This window comes from Notamacropus eugenii, chromosome 1 (genome assembly GCF_028372415.1).
Source record: "Notamacropus eugenii isolate mMacEug1 chromosome 1, mMacEug1.pri_v2, whole genome shotgun sequence".
Classification (NCBI taxonomy): domain Eukaryota; kingdom Metazoa; phylum Chordata; class Mammalia; order Diprotodontia; family Macropodidae; genus Notamacropus; species Notamacropus eugenii.
In genome coordinates, this window is record NC_092872.1 from 413,128,956 (window position 1) to 413,152,858 (window position 23,903).

At 48.5% G+C, this 23,903-nt stretch overlaps 1 protein-coding gene across 4 annotated transcripts in view; it reads right to left on the reverse strand.

The window, feature by feature from the left end:
- Positions 1 to 23,903, reverse strand: part of RNF44 (ring finger protein 44) — a 29,660-nt gene that overhangs the window by 2,512 nt on the left and 3,245 nt on the right. Inside the window, exons 1-9 of one of the 4 annotated variants that reach the window (XM_072631092.1) lie at positions 17,646 to 18,158; positions 6,749 to 6,921; positions 5,890 to 6,106; positions 5,416 to 5,583; positions 1,978 to 2,151; positions 1,587 to 1,748; positions 1,365 to 1,501; positions 1,047 to 1,134; positions 721 to 842 (exon numbers count right to left, since the gene is read on the reverse strand). In XM_072631092.1, coding sequence (XP_072487193.1) covers positions 721 to 842; positions 1,047 to 1,134; positions 1,365 to 1,501; positions 1,587 to 1,748; positions 1,978 to 2,151; positions 5,416 to 5,583; positions 5,890 to 6,106; positions 6,749 to 6,855 — 1,175 coding nt within the window. In that variant the 5' untranslated portion in view covers positions 6,856 to 6,921; positions 17,646 to 18,158. Of the gene's footprint in view, positions 1 to 720; positions 843 to 1,046; positions 1,135 to 1,364; positions 1,502 to 1,586; positions 1,749 to 1,977; positions 2,152 to 5,415; positions 5,584 to 5,889; positions 6,107 to 6,748; positions 6,922 to 17,645; positions 18,159 to 23,903 lie in introns of those variants that run through there. The other 3 variants (XM_072631094.1, XM_072631093.1, XM_072631095.1) reach the window with 3 other exon arrangements.

Consider the following 23,903-nt stretch of genomic DNA (forward strand, 5'->3'; position numbering starts at 1 on the left):
GTGGCCCCGATGAAAGAAGGCATCCATTTGGGACCATGGGAGAGAGAGTAAGGCACAGTGCAAAGAGTGCTTCTACTTTAGTCACTGAACTACCCTGAGGGAAGGGGGGAAGAAGCGTTTGGTAGTACCTACTTTGTGTTAGGTGCTATGTCAAGCATTGTACACACATGATCTCATTTTATCTTAAGAACAAACCCCTAAGATTTTATTATTACACTTACCTTACAATAGAAAAGATTGACCTTTGGAGGTCAGGTGACTTGCCCAGAGTCAGGCAACTACCAAGTCCCAGTGTTCCACCCACTGCACCACTCTGCTGCCTCTGGGCTGAAAATTTTCCCTTGTGAGCCCTGATGCTGTTTTAAGGTTTCAGACAGCCCTGAGACTCTTCTTTCTGTAGCAAAGATCTTTCCCTCCACTCATTTCAGGGCTTTCTCTCTGCACTGTATGTATGAGATGGTCTAAGGAGCGTCACTTGAATACATAAGGGAGGGATGAACTAGGGGGATTTCTGAGTGACCTGCCCACCACCACCCAGCTCAATTCCCTTTTTCCCTGCCATGCCCATGACTCGGTGTAGAGGATACGACTCTGCCTTTGTGGACCCTCTCCTTTTCTTCCATTTCATAGGTCTGCCCCAGGAAAGGAGAAGATTGGGGAGAGGCCTGGTGCTCTGTCTTCCTGCCCACGGACCCAGCCTTGTCAGGATGGGACACTTACAGCGTCTGCTCTGACTGGTGGCTCTCGGGGTTGAATCGGTAGGACGGAAGTTGTTCGATATCAGCTTTGGTGAGTCCCCTGGGCTTGGCCTCTCCCAGCCTCTCTGCCAGGTTCAGTAATGCCTGTGGGGTGCAGCAGAAAGACAAGAGTTAGCAGCCTCCAGATCCTTTCCCTTAGGAGGGGTAACCACAGAAAGATGGGGGTGGAGGTACTGATCAACATAGTGCTTTTGGTTTTCCCTCTCTATTCTCAGACTTGGAGGGAGCCCACTGCAGTCCCCCAACCCCATCTGGAAGCCACATGCACCCAAGGCCCTGGGTCCAGACCTCATAATTCTCCATCTCCACATCATCCACGTCCAGGTCCAGGCTGATCGTGGGACCCACGGCCGTTGGGGACATGGGAAGCATCGAGCTGGGAAGAGAGGGGCTCGTGAGTGACTGAGGTCTTAGTGCCAAGAGATATGAGTCAGGGAGGTGGCTCAGGAAGGTTAGTGATGGACAAAAGGTCAGGAAAGGTAACAGGTTCCAAGGGCCTGGGACCCCAGGGGAAGTTTAGGGATCTGGAGAAAAAGCTTTAACTTTTATGGTTCCAATAGGGTCAGTTAACACTGGAGAGGTGAGGGGAGATCACTGGGTACTTACAGGAAGTATGGCAGGAAACTGGGGTAATAGGTTGGTGGTGGGGGTGGCGGTGGTGGCGGTGGTGGTGGTGGGGGCAGAGGCTGCTGCAGTCGGTATCTCTGAGTGCTCAGTCTCCGGGGCATCATATGAGGATATGGCTACAAAAGAGGGAGCAAAGGTCACTAGAGACCTCTCTAGGGAAGTCAGGGCCACTAACCCTCCCCACCCCAGCCTCCTACTTACCACACCAAATGGCAATTCCTGGTGCAGGGGCTCATGAGGGAGGTAATGCAGAGGGACAGATGGGGAGAGGGCTGGGGTATGGTGAGAGGCAGGGTACGTGAAGCCCCCAATGGGGTGCTGTTCCCCTCGAAGATCCACATCACTGTCTATCCTCTGTAAGGGCTGGAGAGAAACCAAGAGCGGGTTGGGGAGGGGAGACAATGAGAAAAGCGGACTACTGGGGAAGACGGGACAAAGAATGAGGCCCCTGCTGAACTGAAAATAGTAAAGAGGGGAGACAGAATGTAGCAGACCTCTGGAAGGAAAGGGATCTAGGAGTCTAGGTTCTTAGGTCTGGGACTGGCTCGGATTATGGGCAAGGAAACTTCATCCTTCCCCTCCCCACACTTACCATTCGAGGGTGCTGGGGTTGGAGGGGGACAAACTGGCCCAGTGGTGCCATGTGGGTGGCCTGGTGGGGGGGCCCTGGTGGTGGTGGGTGCAGGATATAATGGTCACTGGAGATGAGGGGGGGGAACGCCTGGTAGGAGACAGGGAGCTGTTGCATGGCACACGCCTGGATCAGCTGAAAGAGAAAAAGATGGATGGACAGATTCCTGGGCTAGGTGAGGGCCCAGGCCCTCTTCTCAGAGACCCATCCCAGGCTAGGCAGTGTCTTCTCCTACTGGTGGTGGTGGAGACTGGGAAAGGGGCTGGGAGCAGGTTGTATTACAGGATGTACAGCTGGAAAAGACCTGAGAGACCATTTGATTTAACTTCCTCATGTTTTTACTTAAGGTACAAATGATTCACAACATTGGTTAACACATGGTTTTATCAATGAGAATTACATTAAAGACAAAGCATTATCATCCACCTTGCTCTGCACCCTGAGGACTACTGAGCCTTTCCATCTGTCCTGAAGCCAAACCTCCAATGCATGCTGTTTTTCCCTGTCATACTGTAAACTTCCTAAGTACAGGGACTGTCTCAATTTTCTATCTGTATCTCCAGTGCTTAACATAAGTAATCAATTAATCCCTTTTCCTTCGTTCATGAGAAACCTGAGTCCCAGAGAGGAAATAATTTGCCCAAGGTCATACAAAAAGTAGTAAAAATGCAATTTGAATACAGGACCTCTGGCTTTAAATGTAATGATTTATCAAATAATGTTAGGTAGGCACCCATGGGATTGCCTGCCATGGGTGTCAGAAGGCGGCAGGTTTGATTTAGATGTCCCTTTTCTAAGCCTCCCCAGGATGGATGTGGAGCCACAGCTTGTCCACAGGGAACACCCTGGGGCAGAAAAGACACGAGAAACAAGGCACTCGTGCCAGAGAACCCGAGAATCTCAAGGTGACTAGGGGAATGACTTTTCCTTATAGCCTTCTCTCCTCATCTGGCCTCTGGCAAAAGCCATTTTTCACACACGATGCTTTGCCCCTCTCCTCTCGCTTTTCCTGTGCAGTCTGGCCTCCAACCTCACTCAGCCCTGTCCAAAGTTACCAATGGTCTTGAAACCACCAAATCCAATGACTTCTCTTCAGCCTCTGACATTACTATCCACTCTCTCCCTCTCCCTACTTGTCCCTGGGTCTTTCTCAGTCTCCTTTGCTACATCTTATGCGCTGATGGTAGAGATCCCCCAAGGCGCTCTCCTGGGCCCCCTCCTCCTCTCTCTTTACTCTACTGCCTGGAGATCTCATCAGCAACAACAGTCCAACAATAGTCATGTGTATGCAGACAATTTCCAGATCTATTTATTCGGCCCTAACCCTCTCTCCTGCACTGCGGTCCTGTATCAGGAATTATCTATTGGACATTCTCAAAGAGAACCTTCTCTTGTACATGTTCCCTTTTCTCCACATACACAGCCCTTGCCCTAGCATAGGCCCTCATCTCCCCCCACCTGGATCATTACGACCATCTCCTCATTTCTTCCCGACTCTCAGCCTGCCCTCCCTCAGCCACCAGTGATTTCCATGAAGGGCCAATGTGATGTGCTACTCCCACCCTGTGCATTGAGCTCTAGCAGCACCGTTATTTCCAGGAGCAACTATCAGCTCCTCAGTTTGTTGTTTAAAACTCTTTACAACCAGGCTCATTTGGACTTTCCTAGGTATCTTCCTCTTGACTCTCCCCTCCAGCGTATCCTGAGAAAGGCCAACCCAACAGCCTACCTGCTGCTTCTCCCACGGGTGCCCTTGTTGTTCCCCAAGCTGGAAGGTTCCAGAGCCTCACCTCTGCATCAGCGGCCATTTGGTACTTGGTTCAAATGCCACCGTAAGCAACAGTCCCCTCAGTACAGTACCTTCTCTAAGGTTACCTTGTATTTACTTCATATGTATATTGTGTGCACACACTCTCTCTTACTGTCCCAAATAGGGCCTTTGCATAGTGGCTAGCAAACAGTAGGTGTTTAATCAATGCTTGCTGATTAATTGGGGGAACCACTGAGATAGTTGATTTGATTTGTGGACAATTTTGATTCTCAGGAAGCTTTTCCTTAGATTGAAACAGCGTCTCCATCCGCAGCTTCATACCCCCTGCTTTCAGTCCTGTTTGGCCTCAGGGGGTACAGCAGCTCCCTCTTCGATGTAAGGGCCCCTCAAATACTCTACGTCGGGGATCATGTTCCCCTTGAGCCTTCTCTTCTCCAGGCTAGATGTGTCTGGTTCCTTTTACTAATCCTCATATGGCATGATCTGGCCCCCCTGCTCTGGGTAGTCCTGATACAATATATCCATGTCCTTCCTAAAATATGGTGTCTCTACAACACTGCAGAGTGGTCTGATCCTGGCAGAGGACAGAAAGGTCTCACCTCCTCATTCAGGATGCTGTACTCCTCTTGATGCAGCCTAAGATCTCATTAGCTTTGAGCTTACAGTCCATGGAAACCCCCAGCTGTACTTCCCCCAAATCCTACTTGTGCAGGGGGTTTTCTAAAACCCTGGTGTGGGACTATAAATCCCGATTAAATCTCATCATTCACTGTACTGACTTTAGCCTGCTGATCTAGCCTGCCCTCACTATCATCTATGGTAGCTGGTCCTGGTACAAAGGCCAACCATGCCTTCATCCTAGTCGCTGGTTTAATATTAAGCGGAAGAGTAGTAACCAAGGACCCTTCCAGGCTGACATCTTCGGTATTTTACAAAGGACTGCTGCCCTAACATTCCCTCCCTGAACTTGGTATTGGGGACAGGGCTCAGTGAAGATGTGGCCCCATGTCCTACACTACGTGCTGCCAACCATAGTAGGGGCAAAATACTGTTCCAACGGACCACTGAGGCTTTGAGATCCTGGGTGCAGGGAGGAGAGAAGGAATAACAGTTGCTGAGGAGGCTAGTGGCAGCCACTGGCACTGAACTCCTGGTAACTTCTGGCTCTGCCTTCTGCTCCCTGCTGACTCTGGTCAAGGTAGTTTCCATCAGAGGTTTGAGGGCTAAAAAGCACCTTCCCAACAACACTTGGAGGGAAGTAGTAAAGATACTTTCTGGGCCTTAGTTTCCACTTTGGTAAAACAGAGAAAGAAACTGTCTTACCCAAGTTCATTCAGGTAATGTCAAGAGTGAAGAGTCTAACTAGGCCCAGACTCTAAGCTGAACCTCTTTCCCTTCCAGAACAATGCTGCCCACTGTAAAGTTCAACTCTCCTGCCTCCGCACCAATCCTTATTCCTCCAGAGCCTGTGCCTCAGTCAAGCTCTGAGAGTCCTGGCATGGGACCAGAGCAGTGGTCATCTGTGAACTCCAAGGTCAAACCCAATGAAGACGCAGCCTGGGCACCCCTACCCACCCCCAATCCCAGCCCAGGGCTCTCAGGCTGGAATCATTTTTATGTTCACTCACTGGGGGTGGGAGGCAGCAAAGGGGGTAATGCTGCCCGCTGAACATCACGGAGCATGCTGGGAGCTGCTGCGTGTTGCACCCAGGGATATGCTGGCCCGTATGGACAGGGAAGCCTTGGGTCGTTACCGTGGTGACCGTGTAGGACAGAGGGACGGCCCCCTGGTGCACCTGAGAAAGAAAGACAACAAGAGGCACCACTTAGGACAAACTCCCCTGAGCTAGATGGTTCATTTTACAGCTGAGGAGCCTGAGCTCAGGCAGGTTTAAGTGACTTGCCCAAAGGCAGAAAGGATCTGAACACAGGTCAGCTGACTCCTGTTCAGGGCTCCTCCATCACACTGTTAACCTCTCCTTTTTCCTGGGACCGCCTTCCCTGGACATGCCAGGGTCTGAGGTCAGAGATGGTCTCCTGTCCTTGTAGGGGATGGGATGGGGATAACGGAACCCTCCACTCCACCACTTTTCCCAGCCTACCTGCTCGTGGAGATCAACCATGAATGGGGTCTGCTGGGCAGCCGGGTGGAGCATTCGGGGTGATGTGCCGGCGAGGGCAAAGGCTCGAGGCTCCTCTATGGGGAGGTGCTGAGGCTGAAGCTGGGGGGGGAATGCCGTCGACAGGAAGCTTTCATCCTGGGTGAGGAAGCTGGGCAAAGGGCGATCGCGTCGTCCCCAATGGCGCCGGGCAGGGGGGCTGCACCACAGAGACGAGGCCCTGGCTAGGACCACCTCATCTCCAGAGGGGATGGCCAGCACCGGGGGATGGTGGTAGGTGGCTAAGGTGAGCTGAGAGACTGCTTTTTCTTCCCTTAAACCTCTAACGTTTAAACCCCTGGGCCCCCCTCTTGTGGGGAGTAGAGGGCTGGCACCTTTTGGAATCTCAGAGATTCTACCCTTCTTTTCAGCAAATTCAGGGTAAAAGGGAGCACTGAAGTGTTACTGACCCACTGGGGGGACATTATGGACTCACAGGATTTAGAGCCGGAAGGAAGCTTGCAGATTCATTTGAAAGCAAACCCAGAATAGGACACTGACTTCTCCAAGGCCAGAAAGTGAGTCAAGGGCAGAGCTAGGAGTAAAGCCGGAGCCTCCTGCTTCCTACTTCCAAGGATTTGGAGCAGGCATATGCTTCAGAGATGACCTCTAAGGCTCAAAAAGATTGATGACTTGCCCAGGGTCACAGTAGATGAGCCAGGGTTTGAAGCTGGGTCTTCTGACTCCAAATTCAATGATCTGATCGCTACCCTGGCTCCCCTCTGGACTACCAGTGCTAGAGACATGGATTGGAAAGGCCTCCCTCTTCTCTTTCTGTGGTGAGCAGGATCAGGGCTCTTACCTTCGCCTGAGGTGTGCTGGGGTACTGCAAGGTCCCCCGGAGAATCGGCGCTGGTTAAAGGGGGCTGAGGGTGGCCGCCTATTCACTACCAGTTCCCATGGTCGCATTGGTGACGTCGGGAAGGTGGGGAAAAGAGCTGAACCTCAGTGGTGGGGCAGAGGGAAGGGCCAGATCTGCAGAAAACAAGGAAGGAAGAAAGGAGAGAGATCAGGTGGAGGCCAGCCCTGGCTGTCCAGGTCACAAGCAGCAGCTGTCCCAGCTCCTGATGGTGCACTGGGCACAGGAGCACACAGACAGGGAGTTTTCCTGGGGATGCTTCTGGATTAGAAATCTTAATAGCTCATAAGGGCTAGAGCCAGGAGGCCTAGTTTCAAATCCTTGATCCAGTACTGTCTAAACTGTATGACCTTGGGCAGCTCACTGCCCTCTCTGCACCTTCGTTTCTTTGTAAACTGGAGATAACATTTACAGGACTTACCTCACAAAACTGTGGTGAAGAAGGTGCTTTGGAAACCGTAAGGCATCATGGAAATGGGCTGCCATTACCATCTTTCCATGGGGAAACAGCCAGAGGGCTATTTTACTCTCATCAGCAAATTCACTGAGTCCCCCTACTTCATTTATAAAGTGCTTTGGAGCTGAAAAAAACCTTAAGGATGGTCTAAGTCCAAACCCCTTCTTTTTCAAAAGGGGAAATCAAGGTCCAGAGAAGGGAGTGACCTTCCCAAAGTCTTGAAACTCCTAAGTAGCACAGCTCTGATTCAAAGTCAAGTCTTCTGAGATCTTCCTAACAGCCCTGTGAGTGCTCCACTGGGGAAACTGAGAGTCAGAGGAGGGAAGATGACATGCACAAATTCACACATACTAGAAAGATCACACAGAAGGACTCCACTCTTTTCATTCCCCCAAGATGGCACAACTTCAACTTTGAATTTGTTTGGTCCCTGTTTCTTTTACTTGTTTGTGTATATGTTGTCTGCCACTAGCAGCAGCTTCAGAGCAGGATTGGCTCCACTTTTCCTTATACCTACAGCACACCACTATGTACCTGCCTTGCACATAGTGGGTTGTTTAATAAATGTTAGTTAAAATCATGGTAAAAAAATTCACTCATTTTAATTGAATCCACAGTATGGAGAAGTGGTACAAGGGCTGCCTGGGAGTTAGGAAAACTTAGGTTTAAGTCCTGTCCTGGATACATCCTGGATACATCCTAGCTAACTAAAAATGGATCCCTGGAGGGTTTAATCCTTTCATTTCTGGAACCCTTCCCCTCTCAACTGGTGAGGGCCTCAGTCCCATAACACATCTAGGTCCAGCCCCCGCCTGACTTCACCACCATCTCCTTGCAAGATTCCCTCATTGCAAAAAGAGGGCCCTTCCAGGCCTGACACTCTCTGATTCTAAAACCCAGACTATTGTCTCCTCCTTTATCAGATGGGGACAGAACTACTGGGAGGGCCAAAGAAGATGGAAACAGGAAAGGGTTTCGGGAACTCGAGATGTAGTGGGGGGAGAGGGGAAGAGAAGAGAGGCACTGTTATTCTACTGGGGCAATGGATCTGGCTTAGCAGGCACTGAAGGTATAACGAAGGAATAAGAGCCTCTGCCTGTTAATGGGCTGGCAAGTCAACCAGCAAGCCCTGGGCTGGGAAGTGGGTGACCTGGGATTGAATCCTAGTTCTTTCCCAGACTTGCTGTATCACCTTGGGCAAGTTACTACTCCCAGGTCCCTTTGTAGACAGAAGGGCTGGGCTTAGTGAGGTCTTGGGAGTGTGGTTCAATGACCAGTTCTTTCCCAGTGCCCTCTATCCTCCTTTCTGAAAGTCTGCTCTGGGCTTAGGTGTGCTGTGGGGAAGCCAGGAAGGCTCTGTCCCAATGTCTGTCCAGGGAATTCATCTGTCTGTCTTCCCAGGGGTCTCTGCATGGGAGAGGAGGGTGGGAGAGGAGGAGGAGCAGTGAAATTAACAAAGGATCCATTCTGGCACTGTGTGACCTTGACTTACGAGTCATGTTTCCAGAGCCTGTTTCCTCCATCAAATTAAGGGGTTTTACTGGATGGTCTCGCTAAGCAGTGATATTTCTGAGTTTAGTCTTACGAGTCAGGAGATCTGTGTCTGAGTCCCAGATTTTATATTTCCTAGCCTCACTTTGGTCAAGCTGTGAAGGCAGGCCAGTAATCCCCAAACCACACAGCTTCAAAAGGGTCACTGGGAGGAAAGCCCTCTGTAGACCTTAAAAATGCTAATGTATGGGGCACTGTAGATGCTGTGACTGGATAGAAGAGACTGCTGAGTTCAAAGAAGCAGAGCAGAGTGAACAAACACCCTTCCTTTTCCTGTCATGCAGGCCCACCACGGATGGGATAGCTTAATTTAAGAACCAGCCGACTGTCAGGACTGATGAGGCCTGGGTGTTGTGGGAATAGTGAAAGAGGGCATGGGATGGAAGTCAGTCAGCCCAACTCTAGGATAGAGGATTTGAGGGCTGGAAGATACTTAGAGATTATCTATACCAGAAGTATCCAACTCCCTTTCAGTAAAACCAAATGAAAATATCATTGGGAAATGTTTAGCAAAATAAATAAAAATATAATACAACATAATGAAGCCAGCAGGGATCCACAATCATCTCCAACACATATATATAATTACAAACCCAAGGTCTGAACTGAGGAGGAAAGAAGAGGGACCCCTCCTCCTCTTCAACAGGGCGGGAAAAGTGTACCTTAGTCTGAGGCCTAAAGAGCAATAGCTTCTCTGTAAGGTGATAACAACCATTCTGGAGAGCAATTTGGAACTATGCCCAAAGGGCTACAGAAATGGGCATACCCTTTGACCCAGCAATATCACTGCTAGGACTGTATCCCAAAGAGATCATAAAAATGGGAAAGGGTCTCACATGTACAAATATTTATAGCAGCACTCTTTGTGGTGTCCATCAACTGGGGAATGGCTGAACAAGTTGTGGTATATGAATGTAATGGAATACTATTGTGCTAAGAGAAACGATGAACAGGAAGAATTCAGAGAGCCCTGGAAAGACATATATGAACTGATGCTGAGTGAAAGGAGCAGAACCAGGAGAACACTGTACACAGCAACAACCACAGTGTGTGAGGAATTTTTCTGGTAGACTTAGTCCTTCATAGCAAAGCAATGACCTAAAAAATTCCCAATGGACTTTTGAGGCAAAACGCCTTCCACATCCAGAGAAAGAACAATGGAACTGGATTGCAGAATGAAGCAGACCATTTACTTTTGTATTATGTTTTGTTTTGTTTTCTTTTATGGTTTCTTGCATTCATTTTAATTCTTCTATTCAACATGACTAAGGTGAAAATGTATTTAATAGGAATGTATGTGTAGAATCTATATAAGATGGCATGCAGTCTTGGGGAGGGAGGGGGGAAGGAGGGAAAGGGAGGGGGAAAATCTAAGATATATGGAAGTGACTGTCGAACAATGAAAACAAAATAATTTTTAAAAAAAATTTTAAAAAGAGCAGTAGCTTCCAAGGTTTTTTTCCAAAGCTGAAGCTGACTTGGACGGTACTTTAACTTGCCTGGTCTGGGGCAATCCTGTCAAACTCAAACAGAAAAGAGTCACTTCCTGTACATCAGGATCCCTAGTGCCTTCACATGACTTAGTTTTAAAATGTCCTCTGTTTTATTTTGTAAATACTTCCCAATTAAAGCTTAATCTGGTTTGAGTGTAGGCCCCATGTCTAATATGGACCAAGGCTCTCATTTTGCAGATGAAGGAGATTGAAGCCCAGAGAGGTGAGTGTCAGACCTAAGCTAAATTCATTGCTATTTTCATGCCCACAAACCCTCCCCGCTCCAAGCCTGGAGAGATGTAAATTTAGGGTAAATTAATGGCCATTTTGCTTTGCCGTAGGTAGCTGTGGCAAACTCAGAGCTTGGGCACACTTTTTTCAACTATTCCCTCTCTCCTCTCCTGGGGCAACACAAGTGCCCCAGGCTAGAAATACAAATGGCTTCATGCTAGGTTTCAAGCTACCTATGGCAGAATGGGGGGGGGGGGGGCAGAGAAGGTAGCAGAGCGAACCCCGGAGTCATCTGGGGGCACCTGAAGAAGTGTGTCCACCCCAGCAGCAACAGCAGTCTTAGGCTCCTGGGCAAGAGGGGTTGTTGGAGGGACCCAGGAGAGCAGTTTCTAAATGTTTCTTTGAGAAAACCTCTGGGGCCCATATTACCTACCCTGATCATTAGAGGTACCCCAAAGTGGAAGGCTGACTTGGGAGGTAGCTGCCTGAATGGAGAAGCTGGTTGGAAAATGGGCAGAAGATGACCAGAGTTAACAGGCCTTTAATAAGATCCCAGAGAAATAAACTCAGGAAGCTATTGCTCTCTAAGACCTAAGTGGAGGTGAAGGAGTCACTCCTCTTTGCTCTCCACCTCAGACCCAGTGTTTATGTATGTGTGGCAGGGTTGACTGTCAGGGCTGTAAGACTCCTTAGAAATCATCTGGTGCAATCCCCTGCCAATCTCCTGGGAGGACCTGAACCTAGATCTCCCAATTCCCAAGACAGTTCCTGATGGGAGCATTTCCTTCCAGGAGAAGAGCCCTATCTTTTATTCATTTAAGAATCATCAGGCATCTATTAAACATTTGCCATATGCCAGGTACTATGCTATGTGCCAGGGATACACAAACCTTTGTCCTCAGCACTTATATTTTCTGAAGATCAAAGACAAATGAGTAAATACAATAAAAGGTTGGGGGGGTAGATGGGAGAGGTTTGGAGAAGGAACTAGTGACTGGAAGATCACGAAAAGCTTCACAAGCTGAGCCTGAAAGGAACCAACCAGTTTTAAGAGGCAGAGATGAGAAGGGCATGACTTCCAGGAGGAGCTAGATTGAGGAACTGAAAAAGGGCATTCTGCTAGAGCATGGAGAGCTAGGCTCCAGAGTTTGAAGTGCCAAATGCATGTGTTTGTATTTGACAGAATAAGTTAGAAGGGAAATAAGTGAAGTTTCTTAAGCAGGGGCAGGAGAAGGTCAGATCTTTGCTTTAGGAATGATAAAATTGTCAGTTGTATGAAAGATTAATTGGAGAGGGGAGGAAACTGCAGGCATCGAGACCAATTATTGGACCAGGTGAGAGGTGATGAGAGTTTGAACTATGAGTCTGGGTCAATGTAAGTGGAGAGAAGGGGACAGTTTTCTAAGCCACTGGTTAAAAGTGAGTTGACAGCATGTTTGGAACCAGGGGCTCCCAGTGCCAATGCCTCACCAATGTCAAATGAAACCTGAATCCCAATGTCCACAGGGAGACCTCCTGCAAGTGCTGTCTTTGCCACCAAAAGTGAAGACCTACAAATTGGCCATGAATCAGTAGTGGAAATGTGCTAGACTTGGGAAGTTAAAAGACCCAGCTAGGTTCATGTTCCAGCACTCCAGCAGCTTTTAGGTGGTGTGAGACTCGTAGAAGGGCCTTTTCTCTGGGACTCAGCTGCCTCGTCTACAAAATAAATGATTGTTGAATTTAATTGAACATGGCTGCTAAGGCTCAGTGATCACAAACGTGCAGTGCCTTCAGTTCTGATCTGTGAGTCAGTGGCAGAGCCCAGGTGTCCTGACTCCAGGGTATGGGCTCAATCTCCCTACTGTGAGCTCTTGAAGGCAAGACTCTATCAGGTGCTTGGGTTCAGTCATTCATTCAACCACCACCACTGTTTAGTGGGGTGAGAGAAAAGATAAACTAGTCAAGAGTCTAAGAAAGAATGGTTTCATTTGAAGGAATGGTTATGGAGCCAAGGGAGTAGAGTAGCCAGGAGGAGGGGTGACTGACAAGGTCAAATGCTGTATAAAGGTTATGGAGGATGAAGACTGAGAACGCTAAATTCAATGAATGGATGATCTTTCATATTTTAAGTTGAGAGAGTTGCAGTTAAAAGAGTGGAGAGGAGAGGGGTCACTGACCAGTGGCTACTTTCTGTGAGAATTTGACAGCAAAAGAGAATACAGGACAATATTCTGAGGGGATGGCAGGGTCACGGGAAGAATTTTTCTTAACGATCAGGTAGAAGTGGCAGGAGATAAGGAGAAATTGAAGATAAGAATGGGAAGGAATGAGAGAGACAGGATCCCAGGTAGTGAGAAGGTCTGAGACTAAGGCATTAGCTTGAAAACTAGATATTACTCTCTGACTCTTTCTCAGAGCTTAAAGCAAAAAAGGAAGGGGCAGTTGAAGATGTAGGAGGTTCTAGGAGAAGCTAGGTGGCACAATGGACAGAGCACCAGGAGTCAGGAAGACCTCAGTTCAAATGTGGCTTCAGATACTTCCTAGCTGTGCAACCCTAGGTAAGTCATTAAACTTATTGGCTTTTTTCCTCATCTCTAAAGTAGGGTTGTAATAGTGGCCCCTACCTCCCAGGGTTGGGGGATCAAAAGAGACTAGATTGATTAGCATAGCACCTGAGGCATACAGTAAGTGCTACAAAAAATGTTAGCTATTATTATTCAAAGGTAGGGAATCTACGAGGAGAAAGTGATAAGTATGGATGGCTTTGATTTTCTCAGTTAAGTAGGAAGTAAAGTAATCTGCTATGGGTGCTAGTGAGGATGACCTTGAGAAGGGAGGAAAAGACCCAGCATCCCCACTATGGGGAGCACAAAAGTCATCCAGGGAATAAAAAGAATGCGGTATAGCAGTTATGGTCTAGAGTTAGACGACACCGAATTCTTGTGGGTCCAGTCAGCAGAATGGGACTAACACCAGTTGTGTCCAGCAACTCAGGAGTAGGGAGCAAAAGGGTGGAGCTTGGGGGGAGGAGGGGAGAGGAGAGGAGGAAACAGGCTTGGGGACTGGTGGGAGCCTGGAAGGCAAGAGGACAAATGACTCAAGGTGGCAGCCAGCACTGAATTTCCTGAAGGAAGCCACCTGAAGGGAAGAAACTCTGACCGCAATCCTAACTACTTACCTTAGTGCCTTCCTTCTAAGACTACCTATAATTCATCCTATCTCTAGCTTGTTTGCTCATAGTTGTTGTTGCCAATATAAACTCATCCATTTGGCTCTGTGAGACTGAGAGGGACTAGTTTGTTTGGGGTTTCTTTTTTCTTTCTTTCCTTTTCTTTTTGCCTTTCTTTGTATCCTCAGTGATTAGCACAGGGTCTGACACATAGTAAATGCTTAATAAATGCTAGCTGACTGGCTAAATACCTCTTCTTTGAACCTCACCTTCCTCATCTGTCAAAATGGGGATAATCATATTAATACCACCAAAGTCACCGTGTTGAAAGCACTTAGTAAAAAAAAAAAAATGCGCCCCAAATGGGAGCCAGGACTAATATGTCTATTTCTAAATCCTCTCTGCTTTTTATTCGCACTCAACCAACCTTCACCCCATGGCAACCAGGCTGGGGGAGGGAAAAGAAAGCTCAGAGAAAAGAAATCCACAGATAATAAGAGAATGCTATTTTAGCCAATGATTTTTCTTCCTCCTTCTCCCACACTTCTCCTTGTGGCCTTGTTGGGAAGGGCCCTGGCCTAGGAGTCAGACTCTCAGGCTAGTAGTCCTGGCTCTGCCCAACTCACAGATCATCAGAAGTGGAACAAACTTCAAATATTAGGAAATCCAATGCTTTCATTTTGCAGAGGAAACTGAAAGCCCAAGTCCAAAAGGGAATTGTCCAAGGTCACACAGTGGCAAATTGAGGTCTTCTGATTCCAAGTCTAAAGCTTTCTTTGCCAAATTGCTGTCTCACTGGGTGACATTGGAAAAATCAGTTCATCAATCATTAAACATTTATTAAGTGCCTACTAGGTGCTGAGGCTACAAAAGAGATCAAAAAAAGAATTTCTTCCCTTGGGGAGCTTACAATTTAATGGAAGAAAAAAATGCAAACGACTATGTATAAACAAGATACAAAAGGCATACAGGATAAATGGGGAGGGGGGTGTCTCAGAGACAAGGGACTAAAATGAAGAAGGCCTAGGAAAGGTTCTTTGCAGAAGGTAGAACTTTAGTTGAGATCTGAAGGAAGCCAAGAAGTGACAAGAAAGGAGACTGTGCTAGGAATGGGGGACAGATGCAAAAATGACTGGCGTCCAGAGACAGAAAGGTCTCATTCCAAAAACAAGGAAACCACTTCTTTTGGAGCCAAAGTCTCCTCCCTCTTTAAAAGTCAAGGGAGCTCGACAGAGTCTTTAAGAAACCAAAAGTCTGACAACTCAAAGACAAAAGCTACCCAGGAGAATCAAGAGAGCAATGACAATATTGTTTTTTCAGAGTCCCACCTAGTCTAAATGTTTGTGGAGAAGGAGAAAGAGGATCCAACTCTGGGCTTGTCTAATTGAGTGTTTAAGCATCCTAGAAGGCAATACAGAAAGGCTGAAGTGGTTAGCAGAAAGAGCACTGACTAGCTCTGAAGGTCAGTGGACCTGGATTTAATTCCCAGTTCTGGTGCTTACCACATGTGAGACCTTGGGCAAGTTACCTGGCCTCTCTGGTCTCAGTTTCCTCATCTGTAAAATGAAGGGGGTTGGCTCAATGGCCTTTGAGGTCCCTTTTTGCTCTAGACCTATGCCCCTGTCATCTGGTACTGTAAAGATCTTGCTCTGGTCCTCTCTGTGGGTAACAGAGATAATACCAGGGAGTTTTCATTTTCTACTTTCTCACAACAAATCTGGGCAAGATGGGGAATGTGCTCTTCCCATCATCTAGGTAGGTTAAGGAACTGAGGCCAAAGTCACAGAAGGGAATGGTAACAGAGACTAGATCCCAGGGCTCTTGACTTCTCTATTTAATAGATTATGAAACAACTGGGAAATTATCTTTTTGAAGATGAGGAATCTGAGGCACAGATGAGGGAAATGATTTGCTTAAGAAACATTAGTATTTAGCTGGTAAGTGGCAGAGCTGGGGTAGTGACCCTCAGTACTCTTCCCAAAACGAAGGCAAATGGAGGCTTGTCAGTGTTTCCATCCAAAGCAGGTCAAGAAAACTGAGCAGCAGCCTGGGCCCTCTGGAAGAACTATAGGTGTCACTTATGCCCCAGAACCTTGTGGCTCCTCCACTGGGGAATCAGGACTCACGAGTCAGTCACTGGCATGACTGTCTACTGTATGACAGTCTGAATCTAAACACCAGTGTTTCAGCCATAGTTCTGGCACTGACTCATTGGCACTGACTTCAAACACTCCCCAAACCTCAGTTTCCTCCTCTATAAAATGGACCTCATAATACTCTTCTAACCAGGCTTTTTCTTTAGGCAGCATGAGTTGCTGATGGGAATCAGTAGACATGGATTCAACTTCCACCTCTGCCAACTAGCTGTGGCCTTAGGGGAGACCCTTCCTTCCCTGGCCGGAAGCTTTTTCAACAGTAAAATCAGGGAGTTGGACTATGGAAGACTTTTGAAATCCTTCCCACCTCTGACATTTTGTGGATTCAAGAAAAGGGAAGCTATGTATCCCAGTTACTGACTCACAAAATTTTAGATTTGGAAGAACTTTGGGGCATTTAGTCCAAATGTTGGCAGGCCAGAAATCTCTCCAACATCCCAAAGGGGTCATTTAGCTCTAAATCAACACTTCCAAGGATGGGAAGTAAGCCCCATTCCAAGTTCTTTTAATTCAGTCTAAACCTGCCTTCCAGAACCTTTTCCCCCAAGTTGATTCTGATTCTAACCCATAGAGCCAAATTTTTAAAGACACCTATCAAGGCCAGACACATACTGAATGTGGAGGCCGCAAAGTGGGGTCTACGGGAGGGGATTATTTACAACCCAACTAGGAGTTCTTCCAGTTCAGCTAAGAATTTCTCCCTGTGGGGTTTTTTGATTTGACAGGGTGAATCCAAACACCAGCTGCCAAAGTTGGGGAGGAAAGAATGCCTATTCAGCCTATACAGCCTTTCAAGGCTGACACTAGACTTCTTTAGATTAGCAGCATGGAGTAGGAAATGCAAGCATTATTCCCGTATTTCAAAGGAGAAAACTAAGACCCAGAGAGGGAAACTTGCCTAAGGTCACACAGCGAGTTAGTGGCGGGGGTCAGCCCTGGAACCTAGGTCTCTTGACTCTCCCGGTTCAATGCTCCTTCTACCGAATCAGAAACTGGACTCGGGATCAAAGTAGGTGAGGGAAGTTGTCGGGGCGCTTGGGGGTCCCTACTTTCTCTTCCCAAACTCGGGCCTTCTAATCCTTTTATATTAACGACCTCCACTCCAACCCCCCGGGCTTCAGTGGCACAGATGGGGGTGTCGGGGGAGGGTGGCAATTCAAACCGGCTTCCCGGAGGAGGCGGCTCTCACCAAGGCCACTCCAGGCCCAAGCCTTTGTGCTAAGGACCAGGCACAGCCCGGCGCCCCGGGCGGGGAGCAGGAGGGTGGCAAAGGCGCCCTGCGGGTCGGGGATGGGGCTGAGGGAGCTGTGGCTTTAAGAGCCGCGGCTCAAAGACCATGTGCTCGGCGTCAAACAAAAGCAACAAACAAAGGAGCGGGAGGCGGCGGCGGCTGCGCTCCGGACGGTTACATTTCCTCACAGACCACGGGGGAGGGGGCAAAAGGGGGAGGGGAAGAACGCCCCCGACACCCCCTCAGTGCCCAGCTGCGGGGGCCAGGGTGACCACGGTTTTCCCACCCAGCCTGGATTCTGCCAGGGTCGTTGGGGAAGGGAGGTAGGGAGAGGATGAAGCGGGGATTCCCTCCCTCCCCCCCCCACCCCGGATGGGACCAACTTTGACTCTCCGGCCTTACCTCCCCCCATCCCCCGCCCGCAACCCACGGCGCATCTGGAATTAACCCCTAAAAGGCCGGGCCACTGTGCCCCTTCCAGCCCCGGGGAGAAGGCTCTAGGGGGCTGGGGCTCCGGCCTGGGGGAATCGGGCAGTAGGTGGAGGTGAAGGAATGGGCGAGTTCACTCACCTGCGGAGCGCAGAGGCCAAGCGAGGTGGGGCGAAGTGGCCGTTCAGCCTCCCAGCTGCAGCCCCGGGGCCGCTTCCCTTTGTTCCCGAGCCTGGACGGCTGGATCCGGCCCGAGAGCGGAGCGAGGCTGGGGGCGCAGCTCGGTCCCTTTAAGAACCCCCGCCCTGCGGAACAATGTCTACCGCTCTTCCCTCACCCCTCACCCCGGCCCCCCCGCCGGGCTTCTTCCGGCGACTCTTTGTTTTCTCCGACGACCGCTTAGCCCCCCTTTCCCCCCCACCCCGAGCTAGCCCGGGGCTGGGGCTGGGGGGCAGCGGGCTGCGGGCCGATCCCCAGCCGGGGCCGCCGCCACTGCCGCCTCCTGATCCCTGTTCCGGGGTAACTGGCCCTTTAAGAACTGTCCGCGGCGGCAGCAGCGGCGGGGATGGAACGAACCAAACATTTGATTCACAACATTCGGGGGCCGCGAGCGCAGCGGCGGGAGCGCGCGCCAGAGCTCGCAGGGGAAGGAATAAGGGAAGGACACGGGAGCGCGCCAGACTCTAAGCCTTCCCCCCTCCCACTCCGCTCCTCCCACTGTGTGTGGGAGGGCCCAGGACCCCTCCCCCTCCCCACGGAGCACGTGATCCCTGGGCCCGCCATTTTGGGCAGGGGGAGTTTTTTTTACAACCCCCCATCCCAGTCTCTTCCCTCTCCCCCCTTATTTTCCCGGTCTACAAATGTGCTAGAACGAGCTGATTATTCCATATGCATTGAGCAACCTTTGGATCTAGAGATGGAAAAGGTGGGACTACCTTTAGGAACCATGAAATCTAACTTACTTTACAGAGTGGGGAAACTGAGGATAGGGGATAAGGAAATAGATTGCTCGAGGTCACACAAGTTAGTGGGAGCTCTGGGATTTAATTCATCAAATGTTTCAAAGTTCCTACTGCGTGTAATTTGGGGCTCATTTCAATAAAAACCTAAGCCTTGCCTGAAGGGTCAACTAAGGGGGACATAGGAGCAACATTTTGGGCTGGGGAAATGATGGGGCAGATGATTAAATTGTGGCACCCTTTTCTTGCAAAGCCCCGGTGGCTGTCCGTGGAGCCCCCCCAGAGCAAAGATTCTTTCATAACCCCAGTGCTTAAAAGAAAATTGAACAAATTTCAATAGTTTTAGTTAATAGAGAGCTGGAAGAGACCTTAGAGGCCACCTAGTCCAACTACTTTGTTTTACAAACGAGGAAACAGGCCCAGAAAATAAGTGACTTAAATTTACTTGCCTAAGACAGTAACTCATGAGAACTATGATATGAGAACCATGATATGAATTCCCCACCTCTTGACTCCACAGCCAGGTCTCTTTCCACATTACATGCCTCACTGCCCCTGGAAGTGCTTTGGAAAGAATCCTGATTACTTATTATTACCTGGGCATGTCACTCTGGGTCTATCCTTGTAGGTAAAATTAGTGGTATAGATTATGTGATTTCTGAGGCTCCTTCAAGCTATAAAAAGGTCAAGTCACCAGTTCTAACAGGTAACTTCTCGAGTTCCTTCCATCTATAACAACCTATAGGCCTTTAAGGCTTACACATTCTTGCCACAGAACACCCACCTGGCAAGCAGTATCAGAGGAAACAAGCTCATGAGAGAACTTTGCCAGAGGTCACAGCGTGTCTGTAACCAAAAGAAGAGGCAGGATTTTTGCTTAGGTCAGCCAGACATCGGACCTCGGTAAGACCCAGTGGGGGGTCGAAACGCCAAAAGCGAAGTGGCCTGGAAGGACCAGTTCTAGCGATGACGTCACTGGGAGCTTCACTGCACCGCGATGACGTCAGGCTCTCCAACCAGAGTTACTTCTCCACTGCTTAGTGTTTACAGCGGGGCCTCTTTAAGAAAAAGAATCTGATGTGCGGCCAATGAGAGGCTCTGAATGCAAATTAGTTAAAGTCTACCTAGTGCGGATTGGCTGTACCTGGGGATTAGGTCACAATCCCATCTTCCCTCTCCTTGCCCTCCTTCCCCTACCCCGAGTTTATAGTGGGCGAACCCAACTGCGAAGAGGAGGAGCTGAGAAAACTTTGTGTGCTGATGCCCCAGGCAAAGGCTCGGGGGACTGCGCCCAGTTCAGCGAGAAGCGAGCTCCCGGCACTCCTCTCCTCCCAGACTCCGGGCGGAGCTTCCGTGCACCTGGTGCGGTCACTCGTGGAAGGGAGCTTAGAGACTGTCTAGTCCATGCCACTTATTTTTACAAAGAAAAGAAACCGAGGTCCAGAGAGGTGGGGGTTTGGCTCAGGGTCACGAGCGGGTGGGTGCCAGACCCCCAACTGGAACCCAGCGGTCCTAACGCCCATCTGCCCTGTCCAGGGGCCTTCTCTGGGGAAGTGGAGCTGGCCTGTGGCCATAAGTCTTGGCCCTGCCCCCAGTTCCCAGAGCTTATGTAGGAACATGAAGCTTTCAGAGCAACTCCCCTCTGCACCTGCCAGCCTTGCTCATGGCTTCCCAGGCCATAATTGGTGAAAGAAACCGGCCCTGATTGTGCTGCTGCCTAGCCCAGCCTCCTCCATCCTCACTTTAGGGACTCACTAACCGGTAGTAGTAGAGCGACTTGACTAGTGACCTTGGGACAACAAATGAGTGGCTGGAGGATCGCTATTCCCTACCTCCGGATATTTCATATCCTAAGGTCCCTCCCACTTTTGATATTCTAGATCCTGAAGCTCTTCTGACCTCTGACTTTCTGTGTTCTATATTCTAATGTCCCTTCCAACTCCCACTTTTCTGTGTTCCAGCATCTGAAGTATTTTCTTGTTCCGTCTAGGTCTGATACACTATATCCCACTCGACCATCACTGATCTGTTGCTTCTGAAAACCTAAAGGATGGGGTCTAGCCCAGTGATTTCATTAGCATGTCAAACTCCCTTTATATCAATGTAGGTCCAGCACCCTAGTCTAGTCCTAGTCTTAGAGTTAGTTGCCTAGAGCACTGAGAGATTAGGTGACTTTGCTCAAGGTCACACAGCCAGGATGTGTCAGAGTTGAGATTTAAACAGAAGGGCTTCCTTCCCTCAAACCTGTTCATTATCCCCTTTTCCATTCTGCCTTTCTGCATGCATATATTTAAGATGTATGCTTCAAGCTTGTAATTTTTCCTATAACTCTGCCTAGGCTACATAAAATCTGAACTCTGCCACTCGAGTCTCCACAATCTACCCCTTCCCTACCTAGCCAGCCTCAATTTTGCTTCTTTCTTAAGTTATACTGTGTACTCCAGTGGCCTGGAAGTGAGAGCCTGGGCTTAGTGTACTCTAAGAGTCCCTCTAACCAAAGACTGGAGGACCTGGAAGGCAACTCTGCTGACAGGATTCAGAGAAATGACACATGACTGGATCTGACCTCACAGCCATCACTACTGGTTCTCCCACACTGGTATATGCTTTGTGAGAATTCTGAACAGCCAAACTTTGAGTCCTAATGAGGACAGGCACCAATGAATAGCCACCATATCAAGCTTGCTGCTGGTATGGTTATATCCCACTGGAAAGGGAAGAATACCCTACTGAGCCTCCCAACCCTTTCTTTTCTCTCCTGCAGTCATGCCAGGTCATACAGCCTGGCTTACCATAGGCCACTATGTAAGTGTAGTAAGTGTATGTAAGGACTGTAAGGTACACCCCTAATGTGTATGTTCTAACACTTTCTATACCAAGACTGGGCCATCTCAAACTATCTTGTGGCTATATTATCCACTTCCTGCTGCCCTAACTGCCCTTGTGGGATCACTATAATCCATCAATTCCCTCCCTAAATACTCCTGCAAGGGTGAGAGATATGGAGGGAACTTCACTCTGTGGCACCTAAGCTCTAAAGGTCTCCAACTGGGAGGCACCATGGGCATTAATTCAGTATGATTCCCTCATTTTCCAAGATGAGGAACTGAGGCCCATTGAGATAATTAGATTGGGATTTAAATCCAACGACAATCTAACCACTAATACCAGTATTGATTTTATAGATTTGGTTAGTGAGGCAGGTCTAGAGAAAGGAGGGAAGTGATTTGTCCCCTACTCCTAGATCCTCCATGGTGCCAGGCAAGGGAGCTTTGTAAACACTCGGACAGTTTCAGGAGCACTTTCAGTACCTTTTTATACGTTAAAGTCCGTTCCATGTTTGATATTTTACACTGCATTCTGAGGTTTCTTCCAGCTCTGACATTTCATATTCTAAAGTCCCTGCCAGCTCTAACATCACATAAGTTATGATTTGGTACTTGCTTCCCCCACTCTGACCTCAGACTAGTTTCACTAGCCAGTATCTAGGGTCTCATCTAAGCTCACTTTATTACCAGTGTGCATCACCACCCACTTTAAATACAAAGAGAAACCTCCAGATGTTCTGGAGAGACTATTGCCACAATTTTTTTTTTTTGGTAAGGGGCAGGATAGAGGAAGGAAGGAGGCAGGGGAGGAACAGCAAGAGGCCAGCCTGGTGTTGGAAGGAGCTAGCCTTCAGCAAGTGCACCTCTGTGCAGGGACAGGAAGTCTGGGTGCTTGCAGAGGCCAGCAGCAAGCTGAATTTCCTGCTTTTGAATCAGATCAGCCAGGGTGGGGACTGGGGGGAGGCCACCTCCCTAGCAGCACTGACTTCACCGAACCCACAAAACATCTTTCTTCCAGGGCCCCTCACACCACTGCCTCCAAACAGGCAATATCCCTTCCATTTTCTCTTGTGGGGAGCTGTTGCCCAGAGAGGTTAAGTAATTGGCAGAATCCACACAGCACACCCTGACCAGGAGTAGTCCTGGAGACAACAAATGAGAAAACATATAAAGCACTCTCCAAACCTTAAAGTGCTATGTAAATGCACTATTGTCCCCTGGGGAGCTCAAATTAGCCTTAAAGTCAGGATGGGAAAGCATGTCTTATGAGTATCCTTTGAGAGATCTGGGTTAGCCTGGGGAAGAGATGACTGGAGGGGGCGGGATATTACTTTCTCTGGGAATTTGAAGAGCTGTCACTGGGAAGAGAAATCAAGCTTGTTCTACTAGGCCTTGAAGGACAGAACTAGGAGCAACAAATAGAAAAAAAAATTGTCTTGACTGATTTTGGCTCAAAATAAGGAACAATATCCTAAGAGAGCAGTGCAAATAAGGAATGGGTTGCCTGAGGAGGTAGTGAGTTTCTTAAAACAGGAAGCTGGGTGACTGCCTCACAGGAATGTTGAAGAGTTTTCTCTTTAGGTATGGGTTGGATCCCTGAAGACCTGTCCAACTCAGATTCTGTGTCATTCAGTGGAAGAGAGTGTATGCTTACTGGGTGGTGACAGGCTGGGGAAACACTTCTCTAAGGTCTAGGACCTTCTCTTCCAAGAATCCAATCCCCAGTCCCCAATTCCCCTCCAGCAAGAATAACTTGGAGAGTCTCCTGGCTCTCTGCTTAGATCTGGAGTCTATGCATCAGTATGTCTGTCTGTATGTATGTGTATGTGTGTGTGTGTGTGTATATATATATATATACATATATAAACGCATGTATGTCTGTGTTTGTGTCTAAAGTTCTTACTGCCTAGCTTCTTAAAGGAAGAGACAATTGAATTTCAACTGGAAGGTAACTAGAGATGATGGGAAGTGAGTACAGAGAGAAACAGGGACAGCCTTTGCAAATGCAGGAAGGCAGGAGATGGAATGTCCGAAAGAAGCAACAGCTAGTAGAACATATACACAGACACAATCATAAACATGGGAACAGGCATGATATACACACAACAGGAATAAAAAGTCATTTCTGAGAGGGGTACTAACACCTGGGGGAAATCAAAAAAGACTTCTGGAAGGAGGTGATGTTTAAGCTGAGCCTTAAAGGAAGCCAGAGGTTCCACTGATGGGCTAGCCTTTTCTTTGAAGCCCTTCACTAGCAACCCTTACCTTTTCTGCCTTATCTCAGGCTCCAGTCAAACCAAGGAGCTCCCAGCCCACCTTTCACATCATACCCTGCAGCTCAAGGGTCACTTTCTTCAAAAGACTATTCCTGATTCTCTCAGTTGTTGGTGCCAACCTCCCAAATTACTTTATATTTATTCCTCTGTGAACATATTGTATATGCATACTCCAGGAGTAGTCCTGGAGACAACATATATAAAGCATTAGAATGTAAACTCTGAGTGCAGTCTCTCTTGTTTTTGTATTCTCTGTGCACAAAGTAGGTGCCCTGCACAAAGTAGGAGCTTAATAAATGTTTATCAACTGTGTCTGTGCTGTAGTTTCTCCTGAAG